The sequence below is a fragment of the Grammomys surdaster genome, unplaced genomic scaffold (genome assembly GCF_004785775.1).
Source record: "Grammomys surdaster isolate TR1022 unplaced genomic scaffold, NIH_TR_1.0 125688, whole genome shotgun sequence".
NCBI classification, from domain to species: Eukaryota; Metazoa; Chordata; class Mammalia; order Rodentia; family Muridae; genus Grammomys; species Grammomys surdaster.
The window spans coordinates 2,135,933-2,154,168 of record NW_021620524.1 but is presented as its reverse complement, the minus strand read 5'-3'; the positions used below and the strand labels follow the sequence as shown (position 1 = coordinate 2,154,168).

At 45.2% G+C, this 18,236-nt stretch overlaps 1 protein-coding gene and 1 non-coding gene across 5 annotated transcripts in view; both read left to right on the top strand.

Annotated features, from left to right (window-relative positions):
- Rptor (regulatory associated protein of MTOR complex 1) overlaps positions 1 to 18,236 on the top strand; it is a 296,009-nt gene that overhangs the window by 125,991 nt on the left and 151,782 nt on the right. For all 4 annotated transcript variants that reach the window (XM_028787899.1, XM_028787900.1, XM_028787903.1 and 1 more), the window contains one exon: positions 11,955 to 12,101. In XM_028787899.1, coding sequence (XP_028643732.1) covers positions 11,955 to 12,101 — 147 coding nt within the window. The remainder of the gene's footprint in view (positions 1 to 11,954; positions 12,102 to 18,236) is intronic.
- On the top strand, positions 14,508 to 14,586 carry LOC114639232. The gene has a single exon (XR_003713978.1). It is a non-coding gene; the product is annotated as a small nucleolar RNA SNORA31 (small nucleolar RNA).

The window sequence follows — 18,236 nt, the reverse complement described above, 5'->3', positions numbered from 1 at the left end:
CTCTCTCTCTCTCTCTCTCTCTCTCTCTCTCTCTCTCTCTCTCTCTCTCACACACACACACACACACACACACACACACACACACACACACGTAAGAATAAAAGGTCTTAAGAAGAATAGGAATACTTGTTGGACGATGTCATGCCTATGGCTACAGATGATCGTGCAGACCTTAGATGATCATTACAGATGACCTTTCAGACTGTGATCGTTTAAAGTGCCTATCAGGGTATGATAGCTTTCTTGATAAGAGTGTAAGTTTCTTAATTTCTTTACTTGGGTCTTCGGGAAGGCTGTTCTCCAGACACTTATGGATTCTAATAGTTTCTCAGTGTGTACAGTTGCTTCTCATTTGCAGACAGGCATTTTCATTTCTTCCTTTCTCGCTTGTATGTATTGTTCTTGTTTTCCACTGCTGGCCTTTAAGAGAAGGGAACAGTGACTGGGCCACCTTGTCTCTTTTGTGGCTTCTTGAGGAATGCTCTGTCCCTGTGAAGTCTGCAGGAGGCTTTTTGTGAGGAGTGGGAGGATGGAAATAATTATTTATCAGATAAGAACTGTTCCTGCTTTATGTTAGAAATCGTGATTAGGTATTGACTCTCCTGAAGCCTTTGTTTCATTGTGTGTCAGATTAGGAAAGATCAATTACTACTTGGTTTTTGTTTGTGTGTTAAACTTATGAGTAGCTGTTAACTTTTCTAAAGTCCTTGGTTTGTATTTCTGTTAAGATGGTAGAATCCCTTTTCTTCCTTAACTTATAAAGAACTGCATGATATCATGTGACTCTGTATTAAATGCCACACACCTGTTCTTGAGATGGCTTATTTATCTTTATGCATCATCTGCTTCACACAGGGTTTAATTCAGCTGGCTGGTTTTATTTTAAATCTGTGTTTCCTGCTGAGATTTTCCTGGATTTTTCTTACTCCTGTCTTTCTCTGGACCAAGTAATCAATATTCTGTGGCCTGAGAAAATGAGTAGGGAATTTCCTTCTTGTCATAGACTCTCAAGTGGCTTTTTTCACTCAGTGAGCCTTTTCCTGTGCTCTACAGAGTCCAGCATGACAGAAGCTGTTTATGATCTTTGCTTGTGCAGCCAGCGCAGAGCCAAGTGACTTTCTTGCCTGTGTAGCTGGGCCCGCTTTGCCTAGAGGAACAGGCTTCATCTCAGCTCACCTCTCTTGATGTGCTGAGCTTGAGTTTCATGGCTTTGCATTTTAATTTAGGGCAATTTTAGTTTTTTATTTGTTTACATCCAGATTGTTCCTCTGCTAGAAATGCCTTCAAAGGCTGGACCTGCTTGCTATTCAGTGTCCGTCTCACACAGTATCTCTCTCAGTGTCTGATTGCTCTGGACATAAGGAGATTAAAGACTCATGGAGACCACACTAAAAGCAAAGATTGTTTCCTGCTAGGTTCTGGTTGTAAGTCAAGTTAAAGAGAAACTGCTGATTGTGTTGTGACAAGTCAGATGATGCAGGAAAGGTGGACTACCCCTTTGAGAGTGGAGCAGCAGAGAGCTCCCTCCCTTCCCAGGGATCCCCCTGCAGGAGCTGAGTCAGCACTAAGTGGAGCCTTCCACTGGGGGAGACAGGAGACTGTGGTGAGCAACACAGCTTGCAATGCTGGAAGATAAAGCACTCTGAGCTGTAAGAACTAGTGTTTACACTAAGGATTTAGAAGGAGCCGAAGACAAGGTGGAGAGCTGGGGGAAGGAGTGTGGCCAGGTGACAAGGTGGAGAGCTGGGGGAAGGAGTGTGGCCAGGTGACAAGGTGGAGGGCTGGGGGAAGGAGTGTGGCCAGGTGGCTTCTGGGATCCCTTCCTCCTCTGTTGCCTGAGAGATGGATTTGAGAAGACAGCAAGGAGAAAGCCAGCATAAGGCAAAAATGGTGATATGCTAAACACCGCCACTCAGGTGAGCTTGGCTGTTGAGGACGTAAGTGGACAGCAGCGTGATGGACTGAGGAAAGGTGGACAGAGCAGCTGAGGCCTGGAGTGTGACCAGGATAGAGTGACAGGAAGAAGGAGCTGGTGTCACTTGCTGGCCCTGGGCTGTGGGTGTGCACCTTTGAGAAGTAGGACAAGTCGGGTTCAGTTCCCAGCATGTGGTGACTAGGTCTGAAGAAAGCATGAGATCTAGGAGCCAGAGCCAGGGCCCCAGAGGTGCTGGTGGATCTTTGGAACATAGTAAAGGTGGGCGCTGTTGTAAGTACATGTAGCTCTATAAAAAGGGAGGCCTGAACTTCAGCAAGAAGTCTCAGCAGGTGCCGCATACCAGTACCCTTGAGCTGTGAGAGAGAATGTCCATCTCTTTATCAGTTACCCAATTCATGACATTCTGTCATAGCAGCAGAAAAGGAGGAGAAACAGGAGGGAAAATGTGGAGGAAGCTTGGTAGGGGCCACCCAGCAACCTAGAGACATGCAGTTCCTGTCAGCCTGGAGTGTGGGCCTTTGACAGGGAGAGGGATGAGTCTTCCGGAAAAGCTATCTGTTGACTGTGTCTCATCACTCTCAGTACCTGTGTGCGACCCTCGTACTGCTCAAGAGTCTACCTCTCAGGCTGGTTCTGCTAAGAGCTTCGGGACACAGCCAGGAACTGGTCTCTGCTGCAGGGCCTGTATGCACACCTGCTCCCTGAGGTGCCTTGGAGATTGATCCCCTCCCACAGCTGTTCCCTGGGTGCTCACTAGGCAATGGGAGGAGAGGACGGCCCAGAAGTGTTGGTGTTACGAAGTGATGCTTGTAAGACAGACATGGCTTTCAGTCACTTCCACAGTGTGGTCACAAGTGAACTTCAGTGCCTTAGAGTCCCCGAGGCTAGCGTGCTGACGTTGTTGTTGTTGTTGTTGTTGTTGTTGTTGTTGTTGTTTCTGCTTCTGCCTGACCTTTCTTATGGTTAAGTAACCATGAGTTCCACAAGCATCTTATAGATACTGTTCTCATGATTACACGGATAAATACATGCACACACATACACAACACATATAGTTTATGGGTTTGTTTTTGTTTTTTCACATGGCGTTGTCATTATCAGGTATATAGATGCCACCTCTTTCTCTGGTATGGAACAGACAGCTGCTGCTTCTATTGAAAGACAGATCGTAGAGGTTTTAAAATATGCATTTGTTGGAAAAATTTGTGACTTTCATGATTGCATTACCAACACAGGAGAGTCTACGACAAAAGCCTTCATTTCACTGTGAACTTGACCCTCTCTTTGTAGAATTTCTAGCGTCTTGCCTTTCCTTATAGTAGTTGAAGGCCATCAGCAAAAATTCTGTTTCTTTAGGGACAGCCTGGCAACTTGAGGCCTTTTCTTTTCTTTATAAAGAAATTCCTCGGTGCTGAAAGGTATAGTTACCTTCACCCACAGAGTCACTAAAACTCAACATTTGCAAAACAGTTGATGCAATATTCTTCTGATTGCATGAGAAGGGATTTAGGGACTGGGAAGCACTTTATGTGATTAAGCTACTCCAACAGCCTCCCTGGTTCCCTCATCAGACCCTCACTTTCCTCACCTCTCCCCAGTCGGCTCCCTCATCCTGCTCTCTGATCTGAAGCTGTGTCCTTTCCTGCTCATTCTGGTTTCATGTTCACCTCCACTAGTTTAGCCGACTGCCTCACCCATCTCCCTTGGCCCTCTTCTCACTGGCCTTGCTGCTGGGCATCTTGGTCAAGTGAGGCCTTTGCAAATGCTATGGTCTGTATTCTTCCTGCCCTTTTTTTTTTTTTTTTTTTTTTTTTTTTTTTTTTTTTTTTTTTTTTTTGTGAATGGTATCACTGTTCATATCTTAGATAACTTGCTTTTTTCATTCCTTCTGAATGCTCCGAGCTTCAGTTCCCAGGTATGTGGGTGTTTATTAGCCAGGTGTCTAGCTACTGCACTGTAATGGTGTGTTTTAAATATTTAGTTGTATATACTGATTTCATGTAGGTTCATTATAAAATTTATTGTTCTTGGAATTCCTGGGTATGTGGTTAGAAACACACTCTAATTCTTCTTCGGTTCCCTGAGAGCCACAGCAGCTGCAGATCTCAGCTGTGTGTAATGTAGAACATGTGCTTACATAGAACAGTGCATAGGCAAAGGTAACCTGACACTTAGGAGTTCCTGTCCTAGCTTTATATCTGTGGCAGGCACTGAGACAGTCAGCTTGCTTGTCTGAGTCTGTGGTAGAACAGTACAACATGGCAGGACCAGTGACAGAAGAGATCTATGACCTCATGCCCAGGAATGAAAGAAGATGAGGACCACACACTCTCCCACTGGCCCAACACTATGGTGCCGGGGTTTAGCACGTGGACTTCTGGTGAGGGAACATTCTAGATCCAAACTCTATTAGTATGAACATGGTAAGCCTGTGAACTCATTCCCCATCTCCCTCCCCCACCGTGTGTGTGTTTGTGTGTGTGTGTGTGTGTGTGTGTGTGTGTGTGTGTGTATTCAAAGGGTTATTCCCTGAGAAACTGTCTCTTGAACCACAGTTCTCATTGTCCCACTCTTAGAAAATTACTTTGGCATGGGCAAGGTCTTGTATTGCACAGGCTTGTCTCAAATCCGCCATTCCCAGCTTTACTCTCAGGTCCCAGAGTTACAGGTGAAGGGTGCCCTGCCTCACTAGTGCTGCCTAGTTTAGAGTTTATATACACGTTATCAAGTGTAGTCCAGCTGACCTTTTCATTCAGATTTGTGTCTCTGCTGTGGTTGATTCTGTCAAGCAGATAGTCTACTTGGAATGGTCTATGGTTCACTGGTCCTTTTCCCTGTTGCTGACACCTAGTCTGTTTCTAGTTTTCTTTTCTTTATGAAGAATCCTTCTCTCACTATATTTGTGCTGGATGTTTTAAAAAAAAAGGTCTAAGAAGAAGATAGAAAAAGATATATGTATTTTATGTCAGTCCATGGGGGCTTTGCTGTACTGTCTCAGCTGAACTAGACTCTGACCCACCCTCCTGGCCATTTGTAGGCTGTCTAACCCATGTTCCCAAGCACATGACAAAGCAGGCATTTGAGAACTACACAACAGTGTACTGCTTAGAAATTGGAGCTTTCTGAGGCTAGAGAGATGGCTCATTGGTTAAGAATATGTATGGACTGCTCTTCCAGAAACAAAGGTTTGAGCCCCAGCACCAGCATAGCACCTAACAGTGATTTTTAACTCCATTTTCAGGGGGAAATCTGATACCCTTTTCTACCCTCTCTATGTACTGCATGCACACAGTTGTGCATGCAGACAGAACACCTTTATATGTAAAAATTAAAAAAATAGTTTGAAGGAAGGAAGGAAGGAGGGAAGGAAAAAGAAAGAAAAGGAAGGAAGGAAGAAAAAGAAAGAAAGAAAGAAAGAAAGAAAGAAAGAAAGAAAGAAAGAAAGAAAGAAAGGAAGAAAGAAAGGTAGATAGATCAGAACTTTATGTAGAGCCAGGAATTTTCTTTGAGTATTTTGTGTTTAAGAAATGTCTGTCATGGGAGACAGGTGGATTTCTGAGTTTGAGGCCAGCCTGGTCTACAGAGTGAGTTCCAGGACAGCCAGGGCTACACAGAGAAACCCTGTCTCGAAAAACAGCAACAACAAAAAATGTCTTTCTTTGCTTGTGGATGGTAGCACTCAGTTTTCTGCAGCAAATTGGCATTTTCCACCTTACAGATGCTATAGAAGATATGACAGTCTGGAGAGATAGCTCAGCAGTTAAAGGCTAGGCTCACAACCAAAGATGTGACAGTCTCAAGCTTGATCAGGACAGATAAGCAAGGCTCAGTCGGGTCAAGGCTGGTTTGAGCCTACATTGATGGAGAAGGGTCTGCTTTCAACTGAGGCTCACACAGTGAGTGAGCCTCTGTGGTGGTACTTTGTCATGTTTAGGGGAGAGCCTATGCTACCTTGTGTCTGAGGAGCATCATTCTGGCTGCTCTAGAACATTATACCAGATGAACTCTCTTGATGTGTCCACCATTCTTTGAGCTTTCTTTACAGCTCTTCAAGAGGCTGCAAGTTCCTATAGTATTCCCTCTGGAGTCAACTCTGATGTGAGATATTTCCACACAGATGCTAGGTCCACCTGAGAACCTTACTTAGAAACAAGGAAACAACTTAGAAATCTTACTTAGAAACAACTTTTGGCAAATTCATCGTCTTTGTGGTAGGTACAGTTGGGCACAGTTTTGCAAGGCCTAAACTGTGCTATGTGGGTCTGTATTTGTGCATTTGTGTGTTGTAGAGAATCCAAACTTTATGAGCAAGTGGGGAGTGAGAGACTTGGGGATAAACTAGGGCTGAAGTTGTTAAGATTTCAGATTTCTGTGGACGCTCTTGAGTAGGCTACACTCTATACTGTAGTGAGTCTTCCAGCAAATAAAGGAAGGTGGGATTGCAGGAAGCTGTCAGGTGAGGAGTGCTTTCTGTGTCAGGAGGAGGCAACTCTGCTTACAGATACATCAGAGAGACGGAGGAGGGCAGTCTGTTCACTGTGGGTGAATCATGAGGAAGGAGACGAGATGGTGAGAGCAAGATCTAAAGAGCCCTGCTTTCTCTGGGACATGGGAGCTAGGGAAAGGAGGGAGAGAGGGAGGGAGGGAGGGAGGGAGGGAGGGAGGGAGGGAGGGAGGGAGGGAATGAGGAAAAGAGGTAAACAAAGGCTGTCACCGGTGACATGTGAGCCAGCTGCTGTCTTAGCTCATTTCTGAATGAGAAAGCAGGCTGAGTCCCCAGAGGTATAGTAGGCAGAACATCAGCATACCCACCCCCACCCCATTATAACTGCTTCTGACATTCTGATACTGTATGTTGAGAAAAATACCACCACAGAGTGTTTAACACATGTTAAAGAGATCAATTGGCGGCAATAGTGATGGTATTTCTGTGAGTTTAATGCGATGGCCAAGCTTGGGAGAGGCTACCCAGAGCCCCTTGTCATCCTCTGCATGCCCACTGTCCACAGACACATCTGGGAGAAGTTTGAGAAGTGTGACGTGGTGGGATGTACCAACTCCCAACAGTCATCTCAGGAACTTGTAGACCAGTGTCATCTGTGGGTTCAGCACTCCCTAGGGGACTTGATGCCACTCCTTTGGTGCATGTTAAAGCCACTGTTCCATGTGTTCAGGTTTGCCTGTCCAGGGTGCACCAATGGGGTTGCCACTGTGCTGTCCGACTGTCCTACTCAGCACACACTTGACAAAGCTAGATCCCTCTTCCCCGTCATTCACTCCAGTGCAGCTCTGCCTGGCCCTCCCTGAGGGTGTCCTGTTGATCATCTTTGCCTTTCTCTCTGCTCATTGTTGTGGCAGTACCAGGCATAGGAGGTGCTTGGCATTGCCATCTGCTCTGTAGTTGAAGTCAGAGCTTAGCTTCACTCTTCCCAGAAGTCTCAGTGGTACAGTGTATTCGTTCCTGGGATCCAACCCTTACAGAGGTTGACCTGGCCTTTCTGGAGAGGTATTCTCTGTACTGTTGTGGGCTGGGCTTTTTCCAACCGTAGCTGCTGTTAACGTCGACACAGTCTGCAGTGACAGTCTGATAAAGTGAGTGGTCTTTCCCCCTTGTGTTTAATAGAATCTGTCAGAGAACGTGGGTTTTAATGAATACATTCTGTAAAACCCATTTCTAGCTTTGATTAGGGCTTCCCTGCTTTCAGTCTAGGCGGCCTTCTGAAGCCAGCCCCCTGCTCATAGCCCCTATCTGTTCCCCAATCTCTCCTTCCCAGGGCTTCTGAATGCTGGGTGGGGCACTTGCCTGCCATGGAGTGCTCAGGAACAGAAGCTTGTTCCCAATGAACACACCGCTTCTTTGGGTTTTGTTCCTGCTGCCTCTGGGTGTTGGTTCCCTAGGTACCAACGTTGTGCTTGCAGCTGCACGTGGCTGGTTGGCAGGGCATGAATTCTGGCCTAGAGCTTGACAAACCCTTGACAATCTTTGAGATGGGTACTGGGATCCCATGAGCTTGTTAGTGAGGAATAGCGCTCAAAGGTCATTCTCTTCATGGTGATTTAATAGAGTGGTTCTGCTTTCCCAGGGGATCACAGCCTTCTGATTTTGTTGTCTCACTAAACCATACAGCCAATGGTCTTGATGAGATTGTCCCTCTTTTCAGCCAGAGAAGTTTTCCTTAAGGGGCATTCGGCGACATCTGGAGATCCTTTGGATGGTCAGGGCTCAGTGATTCTGCGTCGGTTGTTTAAAGCCAGGGACACTGCTGTACATGGTTCAGTGACATGGAGAAGTGTCCCTATGAGAGCAGACCACTGAGGGGTCTGCTTCTAGGATTTAAGCCATCCACTATGGGAGACACCCATGTGGATAGGATAAAGCCCTCAATAACTAAAAGCACAGGGCCAATAAACACCAATGTTGAAGTTCTAGGGTTTGTTCCATGCAGCCTTATGGGTGGGTACCAGCAGTAAGGATCTTAGGATCTGGGTGTTGCCCTGTACCTTGCTGTTGCATCATGGAAGATGGAAGTTGTTAAAGATTTCCCTAATATGTTTAATAAATCAACACTAAGTTACTTGATGATTTAGAAATTTAAATGTAACTTTGCATTTGGGCAAATGTAAATAGCAGACTTACTTGATTTCATGCTGGTTTGCTGGTTGTGGGACCTGTGGGCTTGCACCTGGAACATAATAGAGATGACAGTCTCTCTGGCCATCAGCAGCTCCACAGACCTGTGAGCTGCATTCATTCCTCTTGGGGCCTACAGTGTGTGCGATGTGTGAGCAGTCCACTCAGGTTGCAGTGGTCCTCGCTGCTGCTGTTGTGCTCCGCACAGTACATCGAGAGCTGGGGAGACCTTTCCAGCATCATTGATGAAAAACATTTCTCCACGCTCATACACTCCAGCTTTGGAGGGACATGGAGGCCTGCCGCTGAGATCCCAGGGCATGCCCACTTGTTCCCGCAGTCGTCTGTGTGCATCCTGTCTTGTAGAGCCTTGCAGAACATGTACATAAAAGGAGTAACTGTGATGTGTCCTCCCTGAATATGGAGCCTGTCACAGAATGGGGGCTGTCCTTTATGCAGTCACCTCATTCATCAGCATGTAGCTGCTTCATTGTCTGGGTGTGCAAAGCAGCGCTGACATGGCAAGATGAGCTGTCTTACGTCTACAACTCTTCCTTTGACACACATACTCTGTGTGTGTATATGTGTGTATGTGTGTGTGTGTGTGTGTGTGTGTGTGTGTGTGTGAGAGAGAGAGAGAGAGAGAGAGAGAGAGAGAGAGAGAGAGAGAGAGAATGATGTTCTGAAGTTTACATTTTAAAATCATTAAGAAGCCACCCATACTTCCTTTTCATGTGAATATTTATAAAGACAAGTTCTGCTTCTCATGGGGCACAGCACTCACTAGAGTGGGGAAGATTGAGCTCTCCTTTGCCTCTTAGTTCAGATTGGTTTGTTTGTTTTTGTTTAGTGACCAGGTCTTAATGTGTTGGCTAGCCAGAGTTCCTGAGTTCATGCAGTCCTTCTGCCTCAGCCTCTCAAATAGCTAGGACCACAGGCTCTGCCTCCCTGTTCATCTTGTTCACTGATTCTCTTGTATGAGAGAGATCCTCTGTGAGGATCCAGGGAAGCTGTAGATTGATAGTCTTTATTTGGGGCCCGGCCTTCTCAGCATAGTGTTGGCCTTCCTCTACTCTTGTCCTATAAGACTGACCAGAATCCAAGTCCCAAGGTGAGCACTGAGAACACTTGTGCCTGGGTGTGGGTTGTTGAACACTAGTCACGTACCACTGGCCAGGTTCTAAGGAAACATGGTGTGTCCTCACCCAGGGCTCTCCTGTATGGAAGAGCAGAAAACAGACACTAGGCCACAGTGGGTCACAGCCTTACTAGTACAAACTCCAAACACCCTTCAGTGTCCTCTGTATAAATACCAGAGTTTCTGTAGAGACCTGTGGAAGCTGACAAATGGGAGAGACTCTTTTTTTTTTTTTCTTTGTTTTGTTTTTGATTTTTTTGAGACAAGGTTTCTCTGTGTAGCCCTGGCTGTCCTAGAACCCACTGTGTGGACCAGGCCTGCCTCTTCCTCCCATGTTCTGGGATTAAAGGTGTGTGCCACCACCACCCATGGTTGGAGACTTTAAAATTTGATCAGTGCTGACAAATCATCTTCCAAAATATTTTTGTTAATTTCTGCTCCCACCAACACTAAGTTCAACACATCTTTGTCATTATAAAGCATTATTTGTTTTTTATCTCTCTTTTCATTCTGCTGAAGAAAATCAGATGGAGCTGTGTATGTGGTTGGATAGACTGACACTCACTTTTCCTCTGTCGCGTGACCGAGTGGTGCGCGGCCCTTCCTCATCACCACCATTCATGTTTGCTGTGTGTGCTCCTGCTCTGACCTTTGCTGGTCTGAGCAGGAGCTCACACACACCTTCTAAACATGAATCAGTTGTCGGCTCTGTCACCTTCCTTCAGAAGCTTCGAGTCATAAATGTGTGTTTATATCTCATTTCTTTTAGACCTTAGATTTTGTGATTTGTTTAAGAAGGTTTTTTTTTTGCATCTAAGTAAATAAAAATATTCTGTGTTTACACGTTGTAAATTCTAGTTTTTTTTGGGTTCAACGTCTGTGAGGCAATATCAAATGGGTAGTTAGACTTTTCAGCGTCACCCACTGAGTCATTCATCCGTTCTTTACTGATTTAAAAATGCCATTTCATCACAGTTATATATGTGGGTCTATTTCTGGGCCTTTCCTCTGTTGATTTGTTTGTCTCGCCCTCAATAATACCAGCTTGTAATTATATAAATTTATAGCCTTTCTAATATCTGGTAGTGCGAATCTCTATTCATTATTCTTTATTAAACTTTCTTTTTTCTAATTTTGTGATTTCTCTTCTGCACTTACTTTAGAATAAGCTTGTCAAATTCCATTAGAGGAAAAACCCCTCGGGCATCTTGATGGGGCTGCCGTTGCTGTATAGCGCCATTATCCGGGAACTGGTGTCTTTAGAATCCTTCTGGGAGTGTTTATTTAGAGAGAACATTTCCAGGTGTTCTGTCTCAGAGTACTGTGATTGTAAACAGTCTGCCAAATGAGGATAGTGTGACAGTAGGAAGAGCCAGAACTTGTGGTCCTCACCAGAGCTAGAGATGGCCACACCCTCCTCAAGGCAGCACCTTGCATTGTCCTCAGGCGATGACTTAGAGTAGGGGACAAGCTCCTGCTGGCCACTGGCACTCCCTTCTGCAGTCCTTGTTAGGACTGTTGAGCTATAGGCACCCCAGAGTCAGTGTTTGTGGCTTAGCTACTAAGAGCCAACTGTCTGGGTCAACACTTACACGCTGGTGTCTAGGCAGAAGTGAGTGTGTGCAGGCCGGCCTTTTCTCATTGTTGTGTTGATTTGTCTTTGTTTTGGAATAATTGCTTTAAAACTTTGGCTTAAAAGAGGATTTTTGGCATTTGTTTAGACTTGAGTTTTCTCTCCTGTTACCTACCAGCAATCAGGTAAGCAGAACAGTGTGTCCAGAAAAGAGTATCACTCTGTGACCTAGTGTCACCTGTGATCAGCTTAAGCACTGTACAGAGCCAATCCCACTTACAGAGTACTCTAAAACTGAAGGAGCAGCGAGGAAAGCTTGTGAATCTGAACTCAACTCTCAGAGCCCATCTGTGCCACACAAGCAGAGCAGCCAGAGAAAGGGGGCCTGGGGAGTGTGCACATGCCGTGGCTAGGGTCTGTCTCAGGGTGCGGGGAGCAGTTGAATCCAGCATAAACCGGCTGCTGACATGAGCTTGAACAGCTCCTTCCCTGTGGCATTGCTGGAGTAAGATCTCACAGCCATAGAGGTAAAACTGAGTGTGGCTTTCTATGGCTAGGGAGGCATCTCTGCCTCTATCAGACACTGGGCCCTACCTTCTCCAGTGTGCAGGTGCTCGTCAGCCTGTGAATTCACGACATGTGTGTATAACCCATGCGACCTGTGCTTGTTTTCCAGAACTACACTCAGTACATCCCTCTGTCCATATACGACCTGCAGACATGGATGGGCAGCCCGTCCATCTTCGTCTACGACTGCTCCAATGCTGGCCTCATCGTCAAGTCCTTCAAACAGTTTGCGCTGCAGAGGGAGCAGGAGCTAGAGGTGAGGTCCTCAGAAACCAGCAGCGTTGCGTATGGTGTGTGAGAGAGTGAGTGTGTGTGTGTGTGTGTGTGTGTGTGTGTGTGTGTGAGAGAGAGAGAGAGAGACAGAGAGAGAGAGAGACAGAGAGAGAGAGACAGAGAGACACACACAGAGAGAGACAGAGACACAGAAAGAGAGACAGAGACTGCCTGCCCTTCTGCCCGTGTGTGCGTGATTGCATGTCTGTGTAAGATGCTGCAGGGAGCCTGGGAAGCAGGATCTCTGTGTGATGAGAGGTTTTGTGTGTTTAGGCCGTGCTGTGATGTTTGGTGAGAGCTATAGAGGTGTTTCCTCCCCCCGGACAAGTATATCCCATTGTACTTGTTGTCATTTTCAGTCTGAGCATTGGATGGTAACGTTAGCAGGGAGATTTGTGTGTGGATGGCCTTGCTAAATTGTTAAATTGTGCAGGCACATTGGTTTTAAGGAAAACAGGCTCGTCGCTGCCATTCTAGCCTTTATTTCCATGGTTGTCTTTTATTATTGTTCCATTTTTTTTTCTTTTAAGTTTGTGTTTTTTAACTCAAACCTCCAAGCTAAATGGTAAAGTCAGAACAGCTGCTAGGTAGGTCTGTTGTCAGGAATTGGAGAGACTGGGAGTTGCATGGATAATGAAGTGGTAGTTTGCCTGGTTGTTTTAATTAATATTTGATGGTTAAATTAAACAGTGAGTTCTAAAGAGAAATTGAAGAGGCAGTTTCAATTAAGAGGCCTCTATCCAGTGGGCTGCACAGAAGCACTAGTGGAAACACTCTGTGGCCTCTGGGGGCTCATGAATCCTGATTGGTTGCAGCACAGGAAATTCTCAATCCAAGAACAAAAAATGGCCTTCAGTGTTTCCGAGAGCCTCTCTGAATCTGCTCAGTTTTAATGTGTTTGTTATGTTTTTCACATTTCATCAGAAGAGAGCACTGAAGGAGTCAGCAACAAAACCTGAAAGTCTCTTTAGTAGAACCTAAAGTTAACATGCCTACTGTTTAATATTTCATATGTGTAGCTTCAGCCCTTATATGTGGAACCTGCAGGAGAGTGACTGATAAATATAACACCTCTTCCTCTTAAAAGGTGAGCTGGACACCACAGCATTGCTCGCTGGCCTGTTCATTCTGTATTTGGCAAGAATTTGTGTTTGTGTTTCCAGCTTAATGCCCTACTCTCAGCCACCTCACCTGGGTTCGCCCACAGTAGGTCAGCTAATCAGCTGTAAATACCCCCAAATGCCAGGAGGTAATTTGTGTTTCCTGACATCAAGTAAGAAATATCAGGCCATGCCCAATCCCAGTGCTTGGGAGACAGAGGCAGGCAGAACTCTGTGACTTTAAAACCAACCTGATCTACAGAGTAGGTTCCAAGACAGCCAGGGCTACACAGAGAAACCTTCTGTGTGTGTGTGTGTGTGTGTGTGTGTGTGTGTGTGTGTGTGTGTGTCAACAAACAACAAAACAAAAAATCTTCCCATTTATAACGTCAGTAAATGTACCGAAGAATCCTGCCCAACTCTCACAGCCTGTCCCTGAGCTATGGAGAGGTGAGGGAAGCCATCAGACCATCAGGCTGGTTAACTAAAGCCCGCTGGGTAGGGACCTGCCCCTCTCCAGCACAGGTACAGTTACAGCTCAAGCATCTTATTAAATGCCTGCTTCCCAGCACTGTGGCGCTGCTCTTCAGGACCACGTGTGTCCTCTGTGTGTTGCCAAGGATTAACCAGCCACAGACCCTGTTCATTCCACTGAGTACAGCATGATGATTCACATTGATGATCAGTTTTAGAAGACGGGGGGGGGCAGTTTAGTCATCATGAAGGAGGTGTGCCTTACAAGGCACATGGAAGGAGGCGCTGTGTTACGCCAAGTGCTTCACAAGTAGCTCGGCTTCTGTCTTCATTCTCTTTGTGGTTACAGTGTAGGCTGAGCTTGCATTTCTCTTTCACACTTAGTGTCAGTGGTCAGTGTTCATTCAGTCTCTTGCTTAAAACAGCGGAAATCACAATCATAGACTCTTACAGAATTGGCTCCCAGATATCACATCAGTGTTCATTAGTCATCTCACCCTCCTGTGTGGAAAAGCAGTCCTGTGTAACGGCTCGGCTTACCCGCTTAGTGTGATCTTTCCTGGTGTGGGTGCGGTGGCACATGCTTTATGATCCCAGCACTGCACTCAGGAGAATGCAGGCTGGAGGAGGGCGCGTCTACTAGGTTGTATGGGATCTGTTTTCAATAAGTAAAGACCTAAACTAATCCAGCCGGACAGTTTCTGTGTAGATTTGCAATATCTTTTGATTGTTGTGTAAATGTGAACTGATAGAAACTGTCGAGTAATTGGTTTATGGAAGACTTTGGAATGAAGTATTTTCTGCTGTTCTGCTTTACCCTTGGAGGGGATGACAACATCCCTGTGCCTTCTGCCTGTCCTTGTGGCAGCCAAGATCCAATTGGGGAATAGATTTGTAGTCTGGGGGAGAGGGCAGGAAAGAGGGAAAATGATTAAATACAACAGCAGAAAGTGGCTGGTTGGACCACAAGCCCCCAAATAATAAGTGTAAACATACACATGAGTGACATAAATTTTGAGGGTTGATTATCTGCTTTCATTTTCTGGTGGTGTAGTGCTTGCCCTGGGACCCTGGGGTTTGGTTGCTGTGTGCTTCTCTCGCAGAGTAGTACTGGAGGTAAAGGAGACAGCAGCTTCATAACAGCAAGCACGAATTTCTGCAACAGATTGGAGCTTCCTCAGAGCCAGGAAATGTGTATCTGTCACTCAGGAGTCTTCCTTAGGATTTTTTTCTTTTTAATATCATCTCATTTTGTAATTTGAAGATTAAAGAAAATCTTCAAGTATCCCTATTTTCACTGTTCTTTTAAAAATAAGTGCTTTAACTTTGACTAAAGTAGTATGTCATTTGTGATAAATAAAATAACCCTTGGCACCACCTTCCAGGCAGGGACACTGTCAGAAAGGTACCCTTTTTACTCCTCTGGTCTGGAGGATATAGCTCCCTGTCTCTTTCTTGAAATACCTGTTTAAGTTGTCTGTGCACGAGCTTCTTATTTTTATACAAACCAGAAGCAAAGCTGCCATTGGGGGTTCCTCTTTAAGGATTACTGGACTCTGTAGGGACTAGCAGCACGAGCTGTTAGAGGCAAAAGCAGAGGCATTGCAAGTTCAAGACCTGCCTAGACTACATAGTAGGTTCAGAGCCAGCCTGGGAACTTAGTGAGACCTCTATTGCAAAGAAAAGCTAGATGGGCTAGCAGGTAGCTCAGTGGGTAAAGATGCTTGCCACCAAGCCTGGCAACCTGCATTTGAGCTCCAAAACCCACATGGTTGGAAGGAGTGAATCAGGAACCAGATGGAGGTCTGATAGTGAAGAGACACATTGCTGGTAGTTGTAATTGATGTTTGTTTGAATCTGTGCACTCAAAAGAGAAACCTCTTAGCTGATGGATGGATCTATGTCCTGGCTTCCTCTTCCTCCGTCTCTTCTGCTCCGTTGTAGTGCTGTATCTGATTTTTCTGTTTTGTGAGCTCACTGTATTTTTTTAATATAAATTTCTATGAATTCTTTGTGAATGTCATACAATGTTTTTTGATTATAGTCACTACCCCAGTTTGTCTCCTAACCCCTCTCAGCTCAAGTGGTCCCTTTCCTGTCTCCCTCTTCTTAAATAACCCACTGAAACCAGTTTGTGTTGCCCAAACTTGAGAACCCTACCAGGGGCCATCCTTTTAAAGAAAATGGACTCTCCCAGCCTGGGAGCCCCTGACTGTCGGTGCCTCCTCATGGGCCAAGACCTTGGCAGGCTTGCCTGCTCCACACTAAACTGTTGACTGGCTTTGACTTTTGTAGATCTTGCACAGACAACCACTGCTGCTATGTGGTCATGAGGGCCGTGATCCCGTTGGGTCCAGAAGATACTGATTTGCTCACATCCTCCCTGACCTCTGGCTAGGACGGCCTTTCCACTCCCTCCTTGTCTGTGGTCCCTGATCTTGGTTCTGGGTGGAGGAGTGATGTAGACATCCCATTTATGGCCAAGCACCCCACTGGCACACACTGCTGTTCGCATTTCTGTTACTGTCTACAAAGGAACTTCTCCTTTGAGGTCTGAGAGCTGTTCTTATCTGTGGGTGCGGAAGTGTAAACTTAGAAGCCATTAGAAGGTTTATAGTAGCAGCCTTGTTGCATTAATGATGTCCTTAGCAGGGCTGTCATATCCAAGCCTCAGCAGCTGTGGTCCACACTTTCCATGTCCAGGCTCTGAGCTCCTGGCTTTTTCCTTTCCTTCTTGTCTCCCAACTGTTATTTCTGTCATCCACGATTTTTTTTCCCTTTTTTTATTCGATATTTTATTTATTGACATTTCAGATACCATCCCCCTTCCCCATTCCCCCCACCCATCAATCCCCTATCCCATCCCTCCTCCTCCTTTTTTGCCTTTATGCTGTTTAAATTACATGCAAGCATTAAGGTCAGTTCTAGGTTGAGGGACTAGCAATACAATAGATGCAAATAGTCCAGGAACAAGGAAGACAATAAACCCAGATAATCAAAGAACATGAATGACAATAAACAGAGTCTCGTGATCACTCCTGTGATCACTATTTCTAAGGGCTTATCAGGATGATCAAAATATCTGTGCATACTTCCCCGTCCTAGCCCAAAGTCATTGTCATGCCTGAAGCCTACTTCTTTGTTCTAGCTTAAGGTTTAGATTTCTACCTATGATTACTTCTGTGTAATTGGATTTAGATTTCTGCCTGAAATTGCTTCTTTGTTCCAGCCCAATGTCAGATTTCTTCCAAGCAGCCCATTTCCTTGTCCTTGGCCAATGACAGATTCCTGCCAGGCAGCCCCAAAAGCTCTCCACATCTTCACCTTTTTATTGCATAAACAAGACTGAGGCTGTCTTAATGTCATTCTGACAAGAAAGCCTTCCTTACCTGTCATGGAATGTGCATTATCATAAGCAATGCACTTCTGTCTTAGATTGGTAAGGCTCTACACAGAATCTTACCCGTCCTTGGCTTGCCAGCCTGTCTCTGTCTGGGGGTCCACAGTTTCCAGTCATGTACTTTGGCTGCCACCCTGTTGATGTAGTTAGTGACTAGCTTTAACACGATGGACAGGAATAAAACTATTTTCAGGACAAGAAGGGCTAGCCTGATCAAGCTATATATGCCATCCCTGAGGTTTGACTAAAATGGAAATACTGACCTCAGGCCGTGGATAATTTTATCAACATTATCTGCAGCATCAAAGCTCAACAGAGCAGCATTCTTTAAATTCATAATCTCACTATGCAAAGTTAAAACACCCAGAGAGGTGTTAGGATTATGCCGAATACCCTACAGGTGTCTTTAAACTTTTTTCTAATTATAATGACAATTATAGTAAATTTTAGAAGTAACACTACTCCAATGATATTTGTCATGACACTTGGGATGGCTCCTAACTCTTGAACCCTGAACCTCTTTCAAATAATTTGAATAGAGCATCATTGGTTATTCCAGATACCTATATAATTCATTTTGTATACTCAGTACATTAGTAACATTTTTTGCTAGATGGTTAACAAAAATAGTTGTCTTAACTCCTTGAGTCAATGCTATTGCAGAAGCAGTGGTGCTAGCAATTAATGTAATTAAAGCTGTTATACCAGCAATGATCAAGCCCACTACTCTCATGCTTCTGCTTAAAGCCTAACTCACTTCTTCCAGCACTTTCAAGCTTTTTTTTTTTTTTTTCAGAGAATCGAGGTTTTCTAGTACTCAGGGCAGTAAGACAAAAGCTGGTTGATAGACTCCCATGACAGACATGCCAGATTTCAACCCACTAACACAATTGGAAATTATACAGTCAATGCAACTTACAATAAATACTGTAGAAGAGACAGTACAATAAATACTGTAGAAGTGGTGTGCCCCCACCCATCCACCCATTCTCGCCTCCCTGCTCTCGAATCCCCTAACACTAGGGCATCCAAACTTTCAGGGATCAAGTCCCTCCTCTTCCACTGATGCCTGACAAGGTCATCCTCAACTACCTATACAGGTGGAGCCGTTAGTCCCTCCCTTTGTGTTCTCAGGCTGGAGGTT